The sequence below is a fragment of the Neomonachus schauinslandi genome, chromosome 10, assembly GCF_002201575.2.
Source record: "Neomonachus schauinslandi chromosome 10, ASM220157v2, whole genome shotgun sequence".
Taxonomy (NCBI): domain Eukaryota; kingdom Metazoa; phylum Chordata; class Mammalia; order Carnivora; family Phocidae; genus Neomonachus; species Neomonachus schauinslandi.
This window is the reverse complement of record NC_058412.1, coordinates 97,108,475-97,133,615: the sequence shown is the minus strand read 5'-3', so window position 1 is coordinate 97,133,615 and position 25,141 is coordinate 97,108,475. Positions and strand designations below refer to the sequence as shown.

The 25,141-nt window shown below is 40.8% G+C and overlaps 1 protein-coding gene across 1 annotated transcript in view; it reads left to right on the top strand.

Annotated features, from left to right (window-relative positions):
* The window catches only part of MACROD2 (mono-ADP ribosylhydrolase 2), a 2,055,604-nt gene that overhangs the window by 1,931,161 nt on the left and 99,302 nt on the right, over positions 1–25,141 (top strand). The window contains exon 11 of the mRNA XM_021700726.1: positions 20,575–20,637. Coding sequence (XP_021556401.1) covers positions 20,575–20,637 — 63 coding nt within the window. The remainder of the gene's footprint in view (positions 1–20,574; positions 20,638–25,141) is intronic.

The following is a 25,141-nucleotide window of genomic DNA, read 5'->3' as shown; positions in this document are numbered from 1 at the left end:
ATGTTTGCTCCCTTGCTTCTCTGAGCCCTGGGCTGGGGAGATTCAAACAATAGAAGGCTGGAACCATTGGGGTTCCTTGGGCATCTCTCTAGCTTGATGTATTCCCTCCATGTGATCTACCAGCAGTAGGAGCTTCAGGGCATTTTTATACATCAACTCAGAGCTCTCAAGGTGCATATCTCTAAGCAAGAGCCAATTTGAATTCACATAACCTTCTATGGCCTAGTCTCAAAAGCTATACAATGTCGTTTTGACCACATTCTCATCACATCCACATCAGTTGAGACAGTTAACAAGTCCTCCCAGGCTCAAGGGAGCCTCAAAATGGAGACTCCCAATGGAGATTGTCAATGTCACATTATAAAAATAAATAAATACACACACACACACACACACACACACATATATATATGGAATAGACAATCTGCTCCAATATCCATTATACGTACATACATAGATATATACATAATATTTCATTTTCAAAACTTTGTGGAATGGGATCCTGAAGAAAATACTGGAGACTACTAATGGAAAGCAAGCACAGATAGGAAGATGTGAGTATGGAAGTCTTAATATCTATTTTATATAATCATGGGGCTTGGGATTCAAGAGTGGGGAGACAAGAGTGGATACAGTTGTGGGAAATAAAATCTCTGGATTCCTGCCTGTGCTAATTGACTTTAGCAAATCTCTGATTTCTGTCAAATGAAGGATCTAATCTCTATGATCTTGATGGGCTTCTCCAGAGCCCCTGGTTCTGTGAAAGGTTGGCGTTCAGTTATGCTCTCATATACTCACCATTTCTATTTCCTGTTTAAAATTAACTCTCCTACAAATTTGCTGACTCTAAATTCTGTTGCTTTTGCTGAGCAGTCACACTCTATGCAGCTCTACTAAATCAAGTATGAGGTTCAAGTCCTCGATGGCACCATGCGTTATTTCAAGAGTTATTCTTCCTTTGTGTATGATAATTTGCATTTTGAATGTGTGCCATCAGAGGAGTAATAGGAAATTGGGGATTGCACTGTAGCCAAGTCAAAGGACATATATATATATTTAATCTAGAACTCTTCTCTAAGAGACAGTTTTGATGGTAGATGAGGGTATAAAAACACTAAATCCAGAGGGTGGGAGATATAAAGGAAATGGAAACAAGACTAAAAGGCAATTCAAGGATTGTCTATGAAGTTCTCTCCAGAAAGTATCTTCATTTATGTGCTGATACACTCAGTAGGCACTTTCTGATGATGACCGCAACAGAGCTCTGCATGTCTGGGATCCTGAAATGGTGACCATTTCATGTGAGGCTCCATAAGCCAGTCCATGGGTATCAGAGATCCCACCTTGAACCTGGGAGGTATAGCAAGAAGCGATAGCTAAGGGGTACCCAACCAGAGAGAAATGCCAAGAATGGGGAAGAAGCAGGTCAAGTGAAAGTGACTGGAGCAAGGATATTTAAAATGAAAATCAATGCAGTGGGAGAAAAGAAAAAACATCAGAGGGAGAAATAAAGGCCAAAAAAAAAAAAAAAAAGAAAGAAAAGAATAGACACGTTGTGATGGTCTGTGATGGCCGGGATGTGACTTGGGGAAAGAGATCCTTGCAGGCAGTACACAGAGAACTTATAGAAAGTCAACAGTACCATCAGTCTAAAAGAGGGTGCATTGGAAGGCAATGTGGAATTCAATTTTTTTTAAATTTGTGTGTTCACTTTTTAAAAGGCCATTTCCACATTTCCAAATTGTTGGACAGTGGGTCAAAGGAATGCCCAAAGTACCGTTGATGAGTGGCTTGATTCAGTGGCAGCCCCAGGCAAAGGCGAAATGTGAGCTTCTGTTTAAACTCAGAAATCTTTTGGACGGTGTGTTAACCTTGTCTGTAGAAGCCTACTGTTTATATATTGGCAGCCACAGGGCATTGCTTCCTTCTTCGTGTTCAACCGCTGCCAATTTCCTTATCTACCCCTCATTACATTAGGGAAGGTTGGGCCTCATCACCAGCTTGGGTTTCCAGCCACTTTGCCAGCTCCGAGTTTCCATCACTGGTGTCCTTCAGTCCTGTTTCTGCAGGTCAAGGTTTCTTCGGGATGCAGTTTAGAAAATGGATCTTGGAAATAATATGAGAGCCAGTTTGTGGGTGTAAGACCTGATTTTGAAATTCGGACATCAATCTTAGGAGGCTGAATCCCGAGGTTTTACTTTTCTTTAAAGATTTTCTTTTTATTTATTTGAGAGAGCAGAACGAGTGAGCAAGAGAACACGTGTGAGGGAAAGAGGCATAGGGAGAGGGAGAAGCAGGCTCCCCACTGAGCAGGGAGGCCGATGTGGGGCTCGATCCCAGGACCCTGGGATCATGACCTGAGCCAAAGGCAAACGCTTAACCAACTGAGCCACCCAGGTGCCCTGTGAGGTTTTACTTTTCAACTTATTCCATACAGGGTTAGATTTCCAATGACTGAGTTGGATGGGAACAGGTATGAAGCAGGCTGTCGCACCACCCACAAGAGTTAGTAATCCGTGAAGCATGATTAAATCACCATATCCCTCAACTACCTGCAGATGCCCTTGGAGGAGGCTATTGGTGGGTAAACAGGATGTTTATTGGGACAAGCAATGAAAAGATAGTGATGATTTCACATCGCATCTGTCTCCAAATTTAATTAAATTATAATTAAAATATAATTCTGCATAAAATTTAATTACCTGACAGTGAGCATTTTCACACAGTAAGCAGGGAACGTTTTCCGGGCCTAAAGTCAGCGGGGGACGCACCGTGCCACATAGCGTGGCAGGCAGGACACAGGCTCCCTTGGCAGCCAGATCCAGATTTGAACTTCAGCTGTACCACTTCCTGGCCGCTGCACTTCAATAAGTCCTTCTAAGCCTCAGTTTTCTCCTCTGCAAGACAGGAGTAAGAATCCTTACTTTCTGGGATTTGGGCAAGGATTAGAAGTAAAATCTATAAAAGAACAAGCCTAAAGTCTGACAGGTAACTAGGTAGTAAGCACTCAAAAATGATAGCTGCTATCACTATTATTATTAATTATTCTAGGTGATAGATACTCAGTTTTCCTCTCCACAGGAAAAGCTCTAGAAAACAAAAATGCCTTTTTAAAAAGCCTGAGTCTAGAATGGAAAACTGACTTAGTCTAGTAAAATCACATCCCGGGCAGGGCAGTTTTGCTAGCTTCTCAGCAGAAGTATGGTCAATTTATTTTTTCCTCTGCCATGTGTAATCTTTCCCTGGAGAGATTTATAACTTTTACATCCCTCTGTGTAGAAACACTCCTGGCCATCTCTCTGTTGCTATCCCTTCAGTAAGTCTGCCATTATTCCTTCAACAGGTGCCCACCAAAAGAATCATAAGCCCTTATGAGCTAACAGTGAAGTTTCAGCCGAGAAAAGAAATAAAAAGCCAGTTTCCTGAAAATTATAACATATATAAGTTTGGAATGTACTTGTTTGTTTGTGTCTTTCTTTTTTAGCTTATAGAACACTCTTTGCTCTTTATGTTGAAAAACTGTCAATTATTACTGGCTGTTGGCCACTTTTTCATCTTCAAGGTAACAGATTTCTATGATAAAACTTCAACTCTGGTCAAAGCAGACAGTGCATTATAAAAAAAATATAACGAGCACAAATGCAGCCATAAAGTCTCATATATATTTACCTCTAAAAATGAAAGGGCTTATAGTATTTTAGAAAAATGACGTTTTGTTGTTGTTGTTATTTAATACTAGGCACTCAGTAAACACTTCTGGGTAACCCAATGAAGGAACAAACAAATAAGCAAATGAACAAAGGCGATTTACCACAACTGCAAATCATTTTTCTTGAATGAAGTGGAATGAAGTGTACTACTTGTATTTCCTGGGGGAAAAAAAAAAAGTTAAATTAAGATAAATCATTGTTGAAAGAGTTCTTTAGGGAATAAAAGAGCAGTGAAAATAGTAATAAAACATTGCTCCCCAAAGCAGAATGCAGTAGTTCCAGTTACAGGAAGACTATTAATCCCTTTCTTTTCTGGGATTGCCTGCCTTGTGTGTAAGGTCAGTTTTGAAATCTTCCTTTTCCTAGGCAGAAAATAGGCCCCCAGAATATCAGACCTGTGGTTATTTGACAACAGCTGAATCTACCCCAGAGCAGTTGCTGTTATCTTGATTAACGAAGACCTTTGAGAGGTGAAGTTCATTTTAGACCAGAACTAACCAGCAGTGAATTTGTTAGGGTGTTTTCTGAATGCTGAAGAGGAGCTGGGATTCAGAGTATGGATATGATCTTAGGGTCGTTAGGCCAGATCTAAATTTTCATTTCATCAGTGGGAATTGGGCTGCATTACTTAACTGGAAGCCTCAATTGCCTTATCGAAAAAAGGAGGCAAGAATGGTATCCACCTCACACCAGTTTGGGTGAGATTAAGTGACATCAAACTGCATAGCATTTAACACAATGCCCAAGTGCGACTTCCGCTACAATCTCTTTCTACTCAAAACCCTTCTGACACCAACTGTGTGGGTTTATTTCTGGTGCCCATCAATTCTCCAGCTCCGCAGCTTCACCAGTTAAGTGTCCTAAAATTGACTTCAACTCTGACATCAACTACCTGGATTTAGCATCAGAATCCACAGGTTAAGGACTCAGTCCCACAAGACTGCCCCACTGCAGACATCAGTTGCAAGTCTGGGCCACCCATACTGGGCCATTGACTGCCTCACTATAGAGTAATGGGTCCCCACAACCCCCTTCTTGGGTTTGATGATTTGCTGGAACAGTTTACAGAACTTAGGGAGAAGAGCTGACTTACTATTACTGGTTTATGATAAAGGATCTTACAAAGGACACAAATGAACAGCCAGATGAAGAGGTACATAGAGTGCGGTCCAAAAGGGTCCTGAGCACAGGACCTTCTGTGGAGTTGGGGTGCACCACATCCTAGCTTGTGAATGTGTTCACCAACCTGTCAAAACCCCATTGTCTTGGAGTTTTTACAGAGGTTCTGTAACATAGGCAGGGTTGATTAAATCATTGGCCATTGGTGACAGACTCAATCTCTAGTCCCTCTCCCCTCCCCAGAGGTCAGGGGTGGGGCTGAAATTTCAACACTCTAATCACATGGTTGAGTTCTCTGACAACTAGCCCCATCCTAAAAGTTATATGAGAGCCCACCAAGAGTGGCCCTATTAGCAAAAATCAAGTAAGGTTGAAAGGGGCTTATTATTATTAATAAAAAATGTTCTTATCACCTCTATCACTCAGGAAATTATAGGGGTTTTAGGAGCTCTGAGACAAAGACCAAATATGTATTTCTCATTATATCACAGTATCACATTAAGTGTTCAATTAATGGAAAATAAATGTTGGTCAAACCAACTGTTACACATTCTGATGCCAAGTGTCAACTGGGATGGTTCCTGAAACTTTCTTATGTAAGTTTCAGTTCTCTCCTTTGTACACATGAGAGGGCTTGATCAGATCTCGAGGAGTGGCACTTCATACCCATGGCTCCTTGAACTAAAGGTATAGGGGTGTGGGGATGGGAGGGAGGCAGGTTGGGATGCTGTCTGCCACCAGTGATGTCCCAAAGTGCACAGGGCAGGGAAAATAGGTACTGGCTAGAAGAGGAACTGGGCAGTAGAAGAACAAGGAGGTAAGTATGGAGGGGAGTGGAGGAGAAAAAGACAAGGGAGTATACCAGGGATGAACAGCTTAAATTGCTAGAAGGAGATTCTCTATAGGCAATATTTCTTGGAAGGAAACCCATTGTTCTGGACTTAGAAACTAAAATCAGCTTCCACAAGAGAGGAAGGATTCGAGGGACGGGGCTGGATCATGAAGAGGTACAATCTGTGAAGACAAAAGTTGACTGCAAAAGGAAAAGGACAAAAATACATTAAAACTGACTCAACCCCTGGTGGGTCCTTCATCCCCACAGCTGACTGAAGGTGGTATAAACCTATGTAACATCATATTTATGGCCCCTACTCAGCTCAGTGTCCCCATATACTCACCACACCATCCAGCACACATCCTCTCTTGGGGCAGGCTGGCTCTAGGTACTTCTTGCTGACTGGTGCCAAGAGACCTCAGTTCCTTACCGTGTCAGCCTCTCCATAGGCTGATCTGTATCCTCATGGCATGGCGGCTGGCTTCCTCCAGAGCAAGTGACCCAAGAGAGTAAGAGCACGTTCACTATGGAAGTGGCAGTCCTTTTATAACCTAATCTCAAAAGTGACAGACTATTACTGCTACCATATTCTGTTAATTAGGCAAGTCCCTAAATCCATCACACAGTCAAGGGGAGCTTTCCATTAAGCTCCACCTCTAGAAAAGAGAAGGATCTAAGAATTTGTGGGCATGTTTTTAAAACCACCCTAACCCCAAATGGTCTTCTTGTTTCTTATTCTAAGACCTTCTACGTCCTCGCTGTGTCTCTGCCCTTGGATTTTTTGGGACCCCCTCAAATATTAAATCCTTTTATTGACTTAAACTCATGTGCAAGTCAAAAGGCCTTTCCAGTACCATCTGCAGTCTTGGAATCAGCAAGAACATGTCAGAGACATGGGCTTTGCTTCCTTGCAGAAAGTGATGTCTTTGGTGGACAGGAGTAGTGGAGGGTTATCTTCATAATGGGTCAAGCCAATTCCTACACCACATAGGTAATCGCCCCTCCACAAGGCATTTAGATGCATGGTTTTGTAGGCTGAGTCATCTCCCACTATTTATTTCATTAGGTTGCTCTAAAACAGGAGTCAGCACACTTCTGTGAAGGACCAGATGGGAAAAATTTTTGTCTCCACAGGCCACATATGGTCTGTGTCGCATATTTTTCTTTGTTTTTATTACAACCCTTTTAAAATGTAAAAACCATTCTTAGCATGCAGGCTGTACGAAAAAACAGGCCTGTGGGCCAGAGTTTGCTGACCCCTGCTCTAAAACCGTCCTAGAAAGACGCTTATTGTGTCCTCGGGAAATATTTAGATGTGCTTCTCCACACCACCCAGCCGTGATAGCAGAACTCCTTTCCATGTCTCTAATTTATCTTACTTGAGGTAAAATGCTGAAAGTTCTCTTTTCAGGTTGGATACATTTTACATAGGATTTCTCTCCTTCCTTCAGGGAGACAGAAACAGGTTCAAAAATTGAGTCACTAAAATGACTAATGTGGTCCTGTCAGAGGAAAATTATGGACCTCCAGGGCTATGGTCTCTCAGAGAACTCATTTTGTGTTTCTATCCATCATGTGAATAACAATAACCTTCTCCAACAAGCAGAGTGAAAAATGTATGGACTGCCAGTAAGTATTCCTCACCGCTCACTAAATATTGGCACCACAAGGGCTTTATCCAGCAATGGTGACATGTAGGGAATTTGTGTCAGATCTGGCTTTTAATGGGGAAAATTAATCCAGTCTCAGACTTTGACTTTTGTGTCTCCACTGTTTTCTCTCATATCTGCATGCCTCATGAATGACATTGAACACACCAAAAAAAAAAGCCTCCTATGGTTTCAGCAGCAGCAACTGGAATCTAAATCCTTGGATGAGAATTCTTAAAAAAAGAAAACAAGTCTGTATTTTAATTTTACCATAGCATTAGTAAAAATGTATTACTTAGCCCCTGAGTCAACAAAGGTTAATGTGTTAACATATATATATATGATTAATGAATTCGTACTAGAAGAGGCAAAAAGGAAAAAAAAAGCCAAAGGGAGATATTAAAAGCTGTTCATCATATTTAATGTTTCAGATAGCCCCAGATAAGTAGTGTAGCTTTCTTATTTTACTATTCTGCCCAGACTTGTACCACTAAACACTGCTAACCTAAGGCACTACGTGAAAACCATACATGAAAACGTGACGAACACTCACAAGAGTGGGGAGTTTGCTCTGTGAATGAAGTTCTTACAAGCAGCAATGAATCAGCTAGAGATCTCTGCTTCCTGATCATAATAACTGCAGTCTTAAGTCCTTGTTTCACCCTCGTAGAGATTACCCTGTAGAACTCATTATTAGTTGTAATTAAAACAGACCAAAATCATAATTTAATTAGCCTTAGTAGGATAGCTTTGGAGGGTCATCTTTCATTATGCATACATAATGTTTCTCCCTGTAATTGTTATTGTAAATTCTTCTAATCACACATTTACTAACCAGTATTAGAAGAAATTATTCACTTGCCATTCATTTAAATGGTTCAAGAAGTATATGCATGTATTTGAGTATTTGTCCAGACCATTGTCAGGTGATTGAAAGAACTTTTTTTTTTTTTTTTTTTTTTTTAAAGATTTTATTTATTTATTTATTTGAGACAGAGAGAATGAGAGACAGAGAGCATGAGGGGGAGGAGGGTCAGAGGGAGAAGCAGACTCCCTGCCGAGCAGGGAGCCCGATGCGGGACTCGATCCCGGGACTCCAGGATCATGACCTGAGCTGAAGGCAGTCGCTTAACCAACTGAGCCACCCAGGCGCCCGATTGAAAGAACTTTTGGTGTATTTTGACATGTTCTGATTGACATTTGGAATCACAAGGCAGCATTCATTACAATACTGTTATTTCAGGGGTTTTCTGAAGGAAACATTCACATAACTTTGTATGGTGACAGATGATAACTACACATAGCATGGTGAGCATTTTGTAATGTAAATAAATGTCAAATCACAATGTCTTAGACCTGAAACTAATATAACAATGTATGTCACCAGGACTTAAATGAATAAATAAATACCTCAAGGCCATTTTGACACTTCTAGAAGCTACAGGTCTCCTGAGATAAAAGGAGGAAATTTGTTCCACAAAGCCCAGGATCATCTGACATTTGTCGTGAGAGCTGGGAGAGGTGGAGTAATTTATTCTCATAAGCAAACTGCCAAGAAAATAGAAAGTCCCAGAAACCTTTCTCAAGCCATTACTGTGAGAATTTCTCCTGTGATCTTCCTTATTGGTAGCATTCCATCATCCCTCCCCCATCGAACTGTCTCTGTCTGCTGCGCCCTGCTACATCCACTCCTTCTTCATGGGGTTCCATTAGTTTAAGTGGAAAGGGGCTCTACATAGTACATGACCGTCCCTAACTGTAATAAGTTTGTATGCTGACAGATGGTAACTACACTTATCATGGTGAGCATTTTGTGATGTATATGATTGTCAAATCACTATGTTGTACACATGAAACTAGTATAATATTGTCTGTCAACTATATTACAGTGAAATAAAAAGGCTATCCCTAGAACCCATGAGAGGAAAAAGGCCAATGTCCACTGGGCAAAATGATCCTCATTTTGAATGCTTGCAATCACTTGTAGAGATTTCTCTTTTCATTGATCACGTAAATATATATATTGAGCCAAACATATTTCTATGGAAAGGAGACAACTGGAATGCCTTTAGAGTTATCCAGAAAAGTGCATCAGATAAGGCAGACTTCCGCAAATTGACCAATTTGGCAGAGAGAACAAAGCACATTACAGAATACTGCACAGCTAGGGATTCATGTGTTGCTTTATGTCTACAGCATTGTGCATACTGGCAATAATCCATTGTCTGTGGCCTGCTCTGCCATCAGGAGAGGGGAAACAGATGTTCCTGTTCGTCTTTCGATGGGGCTTCTGATATTTACTTGTCTAAAATAACATCAGCCACCCTAGGCAATTTTTCCCTAGTCCTTGAGTCTGTGGACTAATTGCTTCTGGTTGGTTACTGTTAAGTATGTGATTATCATCTCAAGGATACGATCCATTGCCAGCAGGGATCACCCCAGGACAAGGGAAAAACAGGTACCATTGGGAAGAGAACATAATAACCATCAAAAAATACACAGAACTTTATTTGTTCCAAGTGAGGTGAGACCCCAATAACTCTTTTTGAAAGATGCCGAGTAGAAATTTGGGGGTACTTAAATTGAAGACCAGGAAGTCTTGTCACTCAGTATAGTAATTCTGGAACTGGCATTACAGTTAAGAATACGAGATAATTAGAGTGTTATCAGTAGTCTTGGGAGAGGTGATGGTTTAATTATTAAATACAAGTAATTTATACTACATTGAAAATGACAGCCCTCTTAAATCATGGCTTGATGGGAAAGAAGTAATGACAGTACTAGACACATGTAGGAGAAGGAGGAAGTATGATAGGCCTGGAAATCACAGAATGGATGCAGAAATGGGATAAAGGAGGCTAGAGTCTTTTTGCTTGACTGGCAGGAGGGCTTACAGTAAGATAGTGTCCTACTTGTGACATAAAGGGAGCAGATATTGGAAGCGACTATTGCAGACCAGACAAAATCACAAAAGAAAACAAACAGAAAGCTAACCAGAATTTCAGCAAGTAGCATAACTATATATACATATATATATATATATTTTTTTTTTTTAATGACCATTACAGGTTTCCCTCTCTGTCTGAATGTAGAAGTTTCCTGTGAAACCTTTTGTAAGCCAAAGTGTCTCAAAGCAAAGAAGCAATTACCATTTCATAAAAGTGAAAATCCTCTGCAGATTTCTTTTGGTTATTGAAAATAGGTGCTAATGTAGGTCTTTTGTAAAAGCAAAGTGCTTTACTTCTTTTAAAAAAATCTTATACAAACTTTCTAGATACCATTTTAGAGGTCTATTTTCTACTGGTCTATTTTTCCTTCCCATCTATTTGATTTCCCTTCCTTTCTACTGAAACATCTCAACTGCATAAGATGTGTCCTGGGCCCCCTAAACCAACATGACTTCCTTCATTCCCAGGATCAGTAATTACTTCCCAGCTCCAATTTTCCCAGGCCATATATGTGAATGAGATTCCAGGTAGCATGATAGCATGGTGATCAACAGATTTCACATTGGAAGCAGATGACCAAGGCTCAAATCCTGTTTCTACTTCCTACTAGCTATGGGACCTTCAGAAGAGTTATTTAAACTATCCAAAATCATTTCTTCACCTATAAAATAGACTATTTACTGTATCTGTACCACAAAGTTGTTATGAGTGTTACATGGGATAATTCAGAGCTTTTACAGTAGAGGCCTCCATGCAACACTCCATCACTATCTCCTCACCTCCATCGACCACCTCCATCCAACCATTCACCAAAGCATCACCTCCATCCAACCACTCACCAAAGCCAGTTGATTCTACCCCTTGACTATCCCCTCAATCCATCCTATTCTCTCTGTTTTCACCTTCCACCCCTTTATCTCAGACATCCACCATCTCTTATCTGGAGTATTTTACTTAGTTCCATGTGGGTCACTTATCGCCCCCCCCTTTCCCCACCCCAATCAATCCAGGCCCCACAAAGCAGCCAGGTAAGAGAGAAACCAGGAATCCCTACCACCCTTCATGAAAGCATCTCCCTCCTTAGTAAGAGTGTGTACAAAGTCCTTTATCCCATAACCACTTGTTCTTCTTCTGGCTTCTCTCCTTGCTCCACTCCCTTTGTTTTCAATGGTCCTGCAGAACTAAATCACTGTGACTCTCCAAATAGACATGCTCACTCTCTCCTCTAGCTCTTGTTCCCCAACCTTTGGAACATTCCCTGTCCCATCAACTCATCCTACTCCATTTGCCTGGATATCTTCCCTGTAGGCCCCTTTCATGACCCTCACTCTCTACTCCAGCCCCATTGGCCACCCTCAAGTCTTCAAGGATGCCGTGGTCTTTCCCACAACAGGTCCCATGGACATGCTCTTCACTCTATCTGGAAAATTCACCTATCTCTCCCTTTTTGATTCATTAATTTCTACCAATTAATTTCACATAATAAATGCCTTAAACTTATCAGCTCAAATACCCTTTGCACAGAGAAGTCCCCTCTGATGACTTGTTAGATAGAAGTCCTCTCGGCAAACTGCACTTCCCTCCATTAGCACTTACCACGATTGGGGATATATGTTTGTGTAATTATTTGGTTTAAGAATATCTTAGATCAGGTCCCCCATGTTAAGGTAAGGATTCAAGGGTAAGTGTTTGATTTGGAGAATGATCCAGGAAGCACCAGGAGGAGGTAGGGAATTGAGACAGGGAAAGGAAGGAAACAGGTTCATGAACAGGCAGGTTATCCTGTGGGCTGTTGGGACTGGGTCCTGCAGGGGAATTCTGTGGGATGTGCCCCAGAGTTGTCCCACTCAAGGGGAATAAAGGCAAGTATTAATTACCTTATTCTGTCCATCACTGGTTGGGGGCTGCTTCCAAATTGGCTGCATAGGACAAGCATCTTATTGAAACTAGAAAAATCCCTAAGGCAGAGTGCCACAGGTGTTCACGAGGAGAGGCCATTGGTGAATGAAGAGGGACGGGGTGGGGATTTGACAGCTTCAGCCTCAACATCCACCTGCTCCAATGGACTATGAGCTCTGCAGCCCCCTTCCTCACTAGTCAGCTCTAGAGCAGCCCCCCTAATAGAAATACAACATGAGTCACAGATGCTTGTGTAACTTTACATTTTTGAGAAGAAATGTTAAAAAAAAACAAAACTAAGAGAAACAGGCACCATTAATTTTAACTCTATATTTTATTTAACCCATATAGCCAAAGTGTTGCATTTTAACATGTAATCAATATAAAAATTGTTAATGAGATATTGTACATTGTTTTGTGCTGTCCTTAAAAGAGGGTGTGTATTTGACATTTACAGCACATCTCAATTTGGATGTGCCACATTTCCATGAGTTTGATTTCTGCACTTATAAATTATTTTTGTGTAAAATAAATTTCATGTTGAAATTTATTCTGGTACAATAATGTCAAATAGCTAGTAAGTAAACATTGGGTTAAACGAAATCATTACTGGAATTCTGCAGTTTTTAAAGACAGATAAAACACATATATTACCCTGCTGTTTTTATATTGTTAGTAAGCTTAGGAGGAGTGGTCAAATTTTATCGTCTATAGGGTTATAATTTGAATGAGGGCACCTTTTTATAAAAAGTTCATTTTGAATCATGGAAAACCCACACATTGCCTTCTTCCTAAACTTCAAAATCCCAAAGCAGCATGGTAAAATTTTTATTTTCACCACTTAAAATAGCCTGTATCAACACTGAAGGAACAACTATGTTAAAGGGAGAAAAATGGTAGAAACACAAAGACAAAGGCTTTTACTTCCCACAACCATGTGGGACTGCCTACAATCAAACCTATGTATACTGAACTGTGTCCTCCCTGAGAGACACCTGCTCTCAACATGTGCACATTCTCCAACACTGGCTTCCCAGAGAGCCACAAGAGCAAAGCAAGTGGAGAATTGAAGCACTTCCTCATTTAAGTCAGCTCAAATGACCGATACTTATTCAGATCTACATATGTAAGATAAAAATCTCTTATTTTTCTCTGAATAATTTCCTCCAGCCTCAATTTCGCCTTGAGCAAGTGATACAGCTGGTGAAACCACTCTGTCCAGCTTTCTTCCATCAACTCCCAAAAGGAAAGGCTTCTGTCTTCCTCATAGCCAAGTTTATTTTCTCTCCACCATCTTCAACTTTGTAGGTACCCACCAAACATTAATTGATGGCAAATCGAGCAGCTTTTGAATTTATTTATGGAATGATTCTTCTATTCAAAGAACATCTTTATATCCTTTCTCTTCAACAAAAAAGTGAAATTGTTTCATCTTGCCAGTTCTGTTTTAACATCTGCAGAGAGCACAATGTGTGCCTGTTTTAAACAAATGTGTAGGCACACCAGTTTTCTTGATTTAGAAGCATAAATGACAATAGGGAGAAAGAGTTTTTAGAAGGAAATTTAACCTTAGGGCTTAAAGTTAATAGAAAGTGCAATTGTTGTTTTGTTTGAGAGAGAGAGAGCAAAGAAATCCCATTGTAATGCTATTAGGCTAAGTTTATTTTGGTCATAATTTTCCCAGTTTTGGTGTAGACACAAGCTTATGTGCACACCTGAAAACCAGTATAATTTATGGTCAATTCACCAATGTAGGTCAACTGGTAGAATAACCATAAGCATCAGCATAAGTTGATTTGTAGCCTCAGTTGCACAGTGGTCATCAGAAGACTTTGGGAAAATGGCTTAATTCCCATTTGTTTGTTTCCTAATCTATTAAAAAAAAAAGTCCACATTAATGTATTTCTTATTATTGTCATTCCTTAATGGTTATTGATTATATGCAGGATGCTTTGTATCTCTGCGAGGCATTGCAACTTCCCCCGGGAAGACTGTGCTAATGAATAGTGTTTGTAAAGTACTTGGAAATCCTTGGATTAAAAGCAAACCATATCAGGGTAAAAGTATTCGTATTAACACACCATATGGGAGAACCGTATGTTATCTATTAAGAGGATGTGTGTGATATTGAAAATAGCTCTCTGGTACATTGCCTTGTGCTATTTTTATACCAAGTTATGTCATGGCAAGTTTAGGTGTGCCAGGGTCATACCTTCGTTGTAGAAATGCTATAGAGTTCAATCATCCAGCAGGTATTGGTTGAATTTCTTATTGAACACTTGACACTCACCATCATACAAAATAGATGGAGGGGACAGTTGCACACTATAGTCTCATGTGTTCCTTTCATTGAACTTGTATTACACTTGGGTCTCCCTTAACAGACATGTCTGCTTTAAAAATAACAGGTTCAATTATTTCCTCTTCCCTCTACATGGAGAAGTATGCTGTTTGGGGACATTCTTAGAAAAAAAATAGGACTGGAGCACCTGGGTGGCTCAGCTGGTTAAGCAGCCAACTCTTGATTTCGGCTCAGGTCATGATCTCATGGGTCATTGGGGTATCGAGCCCCACGTCGGGCTTCGCACTCAGTGGGGAGTCTGCTTCTCTCTTCCCTCTCTCTCCCTGCGCCTCTAAGCATGATCTCTCTCTCTCTCTCTTCCTCTAAAATAAATAAATAAAACTTTTTTTTAAAAAAAAGAAATAGGAACAAGATGATTGTCTTCTCTGTCCTATAACTGAAGACCAACCATGGATCTTACACAGCCTCTCTGAATGAGGCATGGTTATAATAGTATTTGTTTTGAGTAGAATTGGTACTGGCAGCCAGGAAAGCAAGCATTTCCCCAAATGGGCTCTGTGTGCTCCACCACCTCCCTAGGAGGTCCTAAGTTATTAGCCTGGATAACTGAATTGTAATAAGGGATTCCTTCTCTAATGTGACTCTTCCAGTAAAAAGAAAAAATGGTGATAGGGGTATTGTAACAAGAACCTGGGTTCTGTGTCTGGGGCACCTTCCTTGAAAAATGCCACCCTACATGATATATGAACCTTAAATTTTGTAAGTGACCTAATGATCTTGGAAGAGGAGATAATTTCCCCCTTTTTTTCCTGATTAATTTGTCAACTAGCCATGCAAGGCCAGGTCAGGAAAGAGCGTATTTCATTAATTCACAAATATTTATTGAGCATCTATCAGGTATTCATTCTGGGTACTTAGGAGACCTCAGGCAATGAGGCAAACAAACATCCTTGTGTTGGTGGAGCTTACCTTCAAGTGGGAGCAGATATACATAAACAATGAATAGAATACCTACCTACATTATATATTAGAAGATGGTAAATCCAGAAAAGGAGGATGGAGGGTGTAGGGGTGGGGAGATGTTGTAATTTTAAGTGGAGTGCTCAGCATAAACCTCATTGAAAAGGAGACATTTTGAGCCAAGACTTGAAGGATCTGGAAGCCCTTCAGGCAGAGGGGACAGGCAATAGAAAGACCAGAGGAGAAGAGACCCTTGGAGACCAGCCAGTATGACTGGAGCAGAGTGCATGGGAGGCTTCTAGAAAAATGTCAGAGTGGGAAAACCACAGTGGTCTCCACCACACAGAGCCTTGTTGCATTTGAGCAACAGTTGAGCAGGGAAATGGTATGATCTGACTTACATTTGAAAATAAACTGTCTGGCCTCTAGGTTGAGAACAGATCTGGAGGAGAAGAACTGAAGCTACTGTCAAATGCAGGGCAGAGAGGGGAAAGGAGGCTGGACCTAGGCGGTGGTGAGAGCAGATGAACTCTAGTTACCTATGCTCCCTAGCCATCACCACGTTGGATTTTTAGGAACCGTTACTTGTAATCAAAGACACTTGACATTTCAAAACAAACCCACAATTTAATGAGGTTCAACCAGAGGCTCAGATAGATAACATACCTTTTCTACATTGAGAACTGAAATACAGTTCAAGCAAAATAATTAATAATAATTACTGTTTAGGGAGAAATGAAGTTTCTTTTTTAATCCCTTGACAAGCATTTATGGAGCCCCAATGAACTTAGGCACTGTGCAGGGTGCTGAGAACACCACAGCAAGAATAAGGTCCTCCCTTTCAGAGAGGACTTACAACTTTGCCAAAATATAAAATTAAAAACTGAATTCTTTATAAATAAAAGAGGATTAACTTAAAAAAAAAAAACAAAAAGTTGAGCCTTCCTGACCTGAGAAAAATAAATATACCACTTGTATTAATCAGCTGTTGCCATGATAATACTGTGTAACAAATGACCCCCAAATATGGCCCCTTACAACAAAAATATTTATTCTCATGTTCACAGGTTTGCAAGTTGACTATCATTCAGCTGATGTAGGCTGGGTTCCGCTGGGCAGTTCTGTTTCAAACTGTGACTTGCCTGGGCTTGGCTCCAGATCATACCTTGGGTTCAAGTCTGCTCCACGTATCTCTCATCCTTTTTAAACCAGTAGCTATAGGGCCATCTTCTTGTCATGGCAAATGTCAGGGGCACAGGCACCAAGTCCAATTATGCAGCACAGTTAAGCCTTTTTCTCACATTGTGTCCACTAATATTTCACTTGCTAAATCAGGCAACTTGGTCAAGTCCAACATCAGTGGGTTGGGACGGATTCTCTGCCCACAGTGGGAGAACACTAACCATACAATCCATTACAGGGGACTGAATAATTGGGACCAATAATCTAATCTGCAAACCACTGTATTTCAACGGCATATGCTTCATCTATGCTTGGAAATGTCAGCACCTCTATAAGAAAGAGTATTAATACATGAACAGGTAGGACACATCAGGTTGTTTCCCCGGTAGCGGGGCTAGCAGGGATGGATTTGCTCGGATTCACTTCCCCTTTCTCTTCCCATGCACAGTTCACAAAAAGAACCACACCTATCAGGATAGCAACCTGTGGCCATGCCATTGAGAGTTTGCCCTTGTATACATCTCTTTTATATAGAAATAAACATGGATTATGTTCTTGTCATCATCCAACAAATGATGCATTCCTACTGCCTCCATGAATTCAGTTGACAGCAGGAGTCTCTTATTTTTATTTCTATAAAATTCCTGAAATATCCTTACATATAGTACATGCTCAATAAATATGGGTTGAAAGAGTGGAGAGCAGGATACGAATACTAGAGAAACAAAAAATTATGCAACAACTAGAATGCTCACAGGTTACTGTGCTTTTTGGCATGAGAAAATAAAATGTTATGTGACTCCCACCATGAATGCTATGGCAATTTATTATCTGAAATAAATATGAGATCTTAAAGTCATACTAACTATGAGAATTTAGCTTCTGCGTGACATTTTTTAAGCTAACAAAATTGCCTGTCACTTCCCCATATTTCTTCACATTTAAGCCTTTTAAATCCCTTCTAAAAACCACAAGTTTATATTCACCACTCTACTTAACTTTTTATTGTTTATGGGCTTCCTGTGAAGATAGCTAGACAGACAAGGCTGATGAAAAGGAAATCTTGTCCTTATCAAATAAATACTTACCGGTAACTGTGTAATGGGATTTTTTTCCCTACCAGTGGAAGACCACTGTTTCAGTAAGAACCCACTCATCTGAGGCATTTTAAATGGATGGAAAGTTATAAGCCAGCCAAAATGTCCTGAAAGAGTGAAATGAATGTTAATCCAATTGCCGGAGAATGCTTGCTTAGAAAGCGAGACTTCTACACTGGCCCCCCCTGCTGGCTCTGAGGATGCACTGTCTGGAGATGGATGAAAGCAACGTACCTAAACCTTGTCATCCGAAGGCACGTTACTCAAAGGGCAAACCCAGAATTTTTCTGGAATGCACTTACTCAGTAATAAACATACCAACTGTTTCTTGAGTTTTCTTCTTAAGGGAAGAAATACTGCAAGTGGATCCTGCAATCAAGGCTCAAAGTAAGAGCCAAAATCATGCCGCTCGGGTGGCTGTGTTAGGGAGTGGGACAGCATGCATATGCATAGGGCTAAAAACCCAGGCGTGAAACCTTAGGAAAACAGACTGGTTTTTATTGTTATAAAGCTGGATTTGGGGGTCTGACCAGAAATGTCCTTCTCATGCATTTCAAACTGCTAGAACCAACTCCTCACCTTCCTGTCACTTAATTGTTGTTTCTCTTTCCCTTCTTACCTTCCTCTCACCACAAGAAGGCTTTTCACTCTATAGGAGATGTGGTAACCAGACTAATTTTAAAGGCAGCCTGTCACTGCAGACTTCAAGCCTATTGTGAAATCTCAGTAAAAGACTGTCCGCTGGGGGAGACAGAAAAGCTGGTAGATTCCTCTTGCTTGATTCTGACTCCATTTGGTGGGAGGAAGGGGGGAAAATACTGACCTATGTTTTTAACACATGCGGTAGCACCCACTTAGCCTTGTGAAGGGAGCAGGTGCAGCAAGGATGGCTGTTTCCTTCCCAGAGCAAAAGCCAATGCCGTCGTCTGCTTGGAGAACAAGAACAGAGCAAATGTTAAACCATTAAGCGGTAATGTAAATATGCCATTTAGAACATCGGACGTAGGTAGCTGCTCAGCTGCCTCGGGTCCTCCTGTTAAAAGTTAGACTGTATCCCCCAGGACAAATAGCACAGCTGTTGGGCAGAGGGAACTGTACACATACTTATGTAGTCATTGGTAGCATTTCTTCCCTACTTCAGAATGCCACTCTTATTTATCTATCATCTTCCTATCTATCTATGTCACTCCATTATAAACTTTTTCTTTCATTCAAGTCAATTCGAAATGTTTTCCCATCTGCAACTCTCTTCAGTTCGTTCTTTTTCAGATCCTTGGTGAAATGTTTCCCCCATTGCTTCTAAGGCTATTGTTTAAGCTCTACTATTTGAGTCCTCCTCTAGGGAGGATTCCCCATCCTCTTGCCTCTGGATTAAGAGCTCATAGTAGTAGTAATGGATGGTGGGTCAAGGCACTCAAGCAACACAAAGTTAAGTGATCTGAGCCTGGTGATGGGTCAGGACTTTTCAAAGGGCTCAGCCGGGTGATTCTTCAGCTCCTTGTGGCATTGGCTGAGGTCATGGTTTGGCTGTGTGCGGCGGGCAGTTGGGCTCGGGTGGAAGGTGCAGAAGGACCCCCCACGTGTCCAGCCCCTCGGTGCTTCATCATATGGCACTTCTCTCTTTCTGTGTGCCTCTCTCTTGGTCGGCTAGCCTGAGCATCTCTACAACGTGGTGACTGGCTTCCCAGAGGGAGAAGGTAGAAGCTGCTAGCCCTCTGAAGCCTTGACTTAGAGGTCCCAGAACATCATTTCCACATTTCATTGATCTAGTCACGGAACCAGTCCAGATTCGAGGAGAGGAGAGCTAGATTCCACTTATTGAGAGACAAAGGATCTGCGGCCATCTTTAACCCATAGTAATATATGTCAGTCACTTCTGCTTCTGTTTTCTGTCCTTGACATGTTTTATGTTTCATTCCTGTGTCTTTATATAAATTTTTCTTTTTAAAAAATTTTCCAGGGGCCCCTGGGTGGCTCAGTCGTTAAGCGTCTGCCTTCAGCTCAGGTCATGATCCCAGGGTCCTGGGATCGAGCCCTGAGTTGGGCTCTCTGCTCAGCAGGAAGCCTGCTTCTCCTTCTCATACTCCCCCTGCTTGTGTTCCCTCTCTCAATGTGTCTCTCTCTGTCAAATAAATAAAATCTTTAAAAAAATTTTTTTTCCAAACGAAGAGATTTGGAAACTCTCTCAGCAATGAGGTAGAAAATCCTGCCTTTATTTGCCTTTGAGAAGTTTATTTTCTTCTACCCATCAATCCACTGGTATATATTACACATTTTATGCCAAAAGAAAATGTTAACCAGTTTCTAGTATACAACCATCACTGCCCCTGCCCAGTGATTTGTTTTTCAAGGAGTTATGTACTGTGGTGTATACTTGACCAACATAGTCTGTTCAAGACAAAATATTTCATAGCATAGATGTGTTAGACTGTCATGTGTAAGCTAGGTAAAAATAGATATTTTTTGCAACATATATCAAACAGGAAAAGAAGTCATAGAAACTTAATCAAGCAAATTTACTTACACGGTGCATATTGCTTGAGTCAAGGGAGAAAAGCAGATTCGAATTAAGATCAGTACTGCATTTTGGGAAATGCTGTGCAAGGAGAGAAATGTTGTAGGAGTGCTGAGTGAATTTTGTTTACTGTGGTACAACATTTCATCAAGCAAATCAGGTGAGAAGGGACAAGTATAAATGTACCTATTTATATAGGTAATTTCTCTGTTTCATGCCTCTGATTCATCTTTCTGCCTTGCTTTGGGAGTCATGCTACATTGGTTACAATTAATTTCAGTGCTGCATATTAGCCCTAAAGAGCTATTTCATAAATTGACTTGATGTATTTTTCCCCCCTCTGTGGTTTTCTTGAAAGATGAGAACGGTCCAGAGGAAAAACAAAGTACAGAAGAAATGGAAGGGCAGAGCCAAGAAGCAGGTGGGCTCAGATTTCTTTTGAGGAGTCTCCTAGGCCTCATCCACAGAGGTGAACAATAACTTTACTCAAATGTTGTTTTCTAGACATGTTATAGCTTTTCACCAGGTTGACTGCAGTATTCATTTAGGTCTCCCTCAGGAAGCCACCAGTCCCACTGGAAAACAACGCTTCCGGTCAGAAGGGTGCATTCTCATTCCTCATTCACCAATTCCATTTTTCTTCTGTGCAACAACACTTTGCTTAGAAATGCTCTAAGAACAATGGGCAGAGGTTGGAAGTGCCAACTCAGAACTTGGCTACCTCAGGACAGGTCAAAATTAGCAGATTTAGTTTTGGGAGAATAAAATGAAAATGTTTAAAGTAAATAAATTAGAGGCTTTCCCTCCATGAGAAGTAGAATGTTCTTTACTACTTTGCATTGAACTTTGAAGAGCTGTGTTTCTGGTTGTTTCTTTACGTGTGGTAGGAGACAGTGTCATGGAACCTGGTTACCTCACAACCAGACCTAAAGTGAGATCCAAAGCCTTCCTGACATCTCCTCTGTTCCCTAAGAACAGATGTGTTCATTGGATGTTTACAGATTCTCTACTGTAGATTCTGAATGGAATACCTTTAGGTGAAGTAGCAGTTAAGACTCAGAAGAGTCTTTAGCTTCTCATCTCTTCTTACCCATTTGTAAACGTGTCCTCAGGCATGCTCTCCTTTAAAAGGCCAATAGGCACAGTTATGCCGTTATCAACACCACCACCCAAATCAAAATATCCTTCTTTCCTTTAGTCTCCAAGTCCTAATGAGCCCCACAGAGGCGCGTTTTTGAAACAGTGGACTCCATCTGATGTGTTCCAGTCACATCCTGGGCCATATGCTGAGCTCTTGGAAATCAACCAGTAGTGTGATAAGTTTTTCACTGAAAACTTCCTACATTAACCTTGGAACTTTTGCTAGAGAACTGGAATCTTTTATTATTAACCTGGAAGATGGAATTGAAGAAGGCCAATCAGAGAAAGCACTGAAGCAAAGCAGCAAGGACCTTGTGTAGTTGCCGCTGGGTCAGCTGGCTCCCTTGGCCGAAATGTAGTCCTTGCAATGAAATGAGTTTCTGATACAGCAGACTGTTGTTATCCACTCCCCACCCCACCCCAGTGCCCAACCCACACATCATTATGCACAGTGGAAGATGAGTCTTATGTGAGAAGCTGTCACTGTTTTCACTGTTTGCCACTGACAAGTATTAGTCAACTAACTGCTGACAGCTGAGGCCATTCTCTGAATGGTGAGATTTCACAGGTTTTATTCCCTCACTGTTCTGTCCCCAACTATCTCTATCAGCATAGATTTTTTCCCACCCTTGTTCACACACACACACATGCACACACGTACAGATCTGCCTGTGTTTTGTTTATTCATCCTTTTTTAGCTAGTAAGTTGAGAACAGGTGGTTTCTTTTTGGATTTGGGATCACCTGTCAGCAGAGAGTGGTGGGGCTTCAGTCCTCTTCTGCACCCCTTGGATTGATAGCATTATCATCGCAGTATGTTTACCTCTCAAGGTAAAGAATAGTCCTGAATGCACCCCTGAGGGGCTCCTCTTCCTCTTCCAAGTGAGCCCACTGGCTGGCCCAAGTCATGGCAGGATTCATCTCTGATCTGGTCTGTTGTCAATATACATGGTTATATCTGCTCTGGCTCATTTCATAGCCTCCTTAATCCAAGTGCAGAAAAATCAAAGATGAGGTCCTGGTCAATAAAGCCCTTTTGACCTACTGTTGTTCTTTCAAAATATAAATACCTCCTTTATCTTCAGTATGATTTCCAACTTTAATTTTGATTATGTAACTGCAGGCCTCTTCCACATCATGAAAAACACACAATCTCAAGCCAGCACAGTTCTGACTACTGTCACGATCAAATCAAATCAAAGTTTGTAGATAATATTCCTCAAATAGTCATTTTTTATTATTATCATGTTCAATTAGCCAGCACATAGTACATCATTAGTTTCAAATAGTCATTTCACAAATACATATCAAGGGTCTATGTAACTCAGGCACTGTTCTGGGTCCTGGGATACAACAGAAAACCATAAAGACAATGTCCCTGCCTCCTTGAATCTTATATTCTGGTGGGGTTGGCAGTGGGAGGGGGGTGAAATTCAGAAATAAACAATAAACAAAAACACACAAGATGGTGATAAAAGCCTTGTGGAGAAATGAGGTAGGTAGAAGGAACACTGAGAAGGCAACTTTCCATTGGCTGGATTTGGGAAGGACTCCCTGAGGAAGGGATATTAAATAAAATCTCAATGAGGATCTCTTCACCGGTGGAAGAGCATTCTAGATGGAGGGACCAGGTGATGCAAATGCCTCAAGACCAATTTTACCATGTTGGAGAAAGAAGGTCAGAGTGGCTGGAGCATGATGCGTTAGGCAGAACATGGTGTAAGATTTGGTTAAAAAAAATCATAGGACCAGATAATGTCTGACTGTATAATATTTGATTTTATTAGAACTACAAAGAGAAGCCAGTGGAAGGTTTGAAGTTTTAACAAGCTCAGTTTGCCTGTGAGTAAAAGTGGGTCACAAGAACCAGAGACCAGTTAGAAGGCTATAGCAGGAAGAAATGGTGACAGTTTCTGGCAATGGAGACAAAATGGATTGATGTGTCATATTGCAGACATAAAGATAACAGGATGTGCTGATGGATTTGGATGTAGGGTATGGGGGAAAGAGGAATCCAGGATAACTCCCAGATTTTTAGCATCAGGAACTTTGTGGATGATGGTGCCACTTGCTAATATTTGGAAGACTGGCCACCAGGCATAGTTTTTGTTGAGAAAGTTAATAGTTCGGTTTTTCCATGGTAAATTTGGCCATATGGAATGTCAAGAAGCTAGCTAGTTAGATAGATTAGATGATGATTCTGGAGAGATGTTGACTGAGAAACAGGTTTGAGATTCATGTGGCATGTAAATGAGGTTTAAAATAGTGGTTCTGAAAAAAAAAAAATAAACATTTAAAAAATAAAACCATGGTTCTGGGTGAGATTCACTAGAAAGAGCATGTAAATAAAGAAAATAATGGGCTTGAGACACCAAGACATCCAGATAGGCAGCAACAGAATAAAGAAAGTGTTTCAGAAAGAACAGAGTTAAGACTCTGTGAAATACTACTGAGAAATCAACTAAGATGAGAAAAGAGAAATGACCATTGGATTTGGCAAAGGGAAGTCATTGGCATCTTCCCTCAGAGAATCTCGGAGGGGTACTGGAGCCAATGGAGTGAGTTATGGAGAGACTATGAAGTGAGGAAGTACAGAACAATAACTCAGACAGCCCTTTTAGGGAGTTGTATTGTGAAAGGAAGGGCAAATGGGAAGATGTAACACCAGGGAAAGGTTAATAGTCTTCTGTTTGTTTTTTTTCTTTTTATAGGAGATTATCGCCTACCAAAAGAAAGTGATTTATCCTCTCCAATTATTCCCCTACTAAAAATTTTATTCTCTCTTCCAATAGAGACATAACCTGCAAGTAATAGTCATATGCATTAAGAATGAAAGAGATGCTAGAAAATATGCAGTTTGTCTTCAAATGTTAATTGTCATGGGTGTGTGAGTTCTCTTGAGTTCCATAACCTTGTTACTACATGAAGAATGTATATTTCTTTTCAATCCCTTCTTCAGTTGTCAAATATTAACCATTCCAAATGATTTTGATAATCCTTCATATATTAAATCTGCTATTTTTTTAAAAGATTTTATTTATTTATTTGACAGAGAGAATGAGAGAGAGAGAGCACATGAGAGGGGGGAGGGTCAGAGGGAGAAGCAGACTCCCTGCCGAGCAGGGAGCCCGATGCGGGACTCGATCCAGGGACTCCTGGATCATGACCTGAGCCGAAGGCAGTCGCTTAACCAACTGAGCCACCCAGGCGCCCCTAAATCTGCTATTTTAATGTTAGTTAATCATCTATTATCCTGGAAGCTAGATACGAGTGGAGTCATTGTGGTGCCTGTGATACTGAGAGGAAAGATCAACTTGATGAGGTTCATTGCCATCGTGAGGGGGAGAGGGACCTCCAAGTTCCTTAGCCCCCACTCTGTGTTTGGGTGATGTGAAATCTCCAAATGGCTTTTGGTGCCTTCCTACAAATGATCCCCTCCTGGGCCTCTCCGCTGACAGCCATCAGACATGCTCCTGGCATAACAGAGCAGAAGTGCTGTGCTAAGAAAAACCAAACTTTAAAAACACACACATAAAAGCACTTTGTAGAAACTTGCAAGGATATGCTTCACAATCATTCACTAAAAGAAATGTACCATTCTTCTAGAGGTGGGGAAAAAGCAAAATGCCAAAGCAAAATAGGACCAACAAATACTATTCTTCACCAAAAAATAGTTTGTTGTCATTGGGCTCTGGTTTAACGGATCCTGTCCATTAATTATAAAAGAGAGTCATAAACCCTAAACCCTTCAAAGACCACTCCATGTATTAGAGCATTAAACAGGTT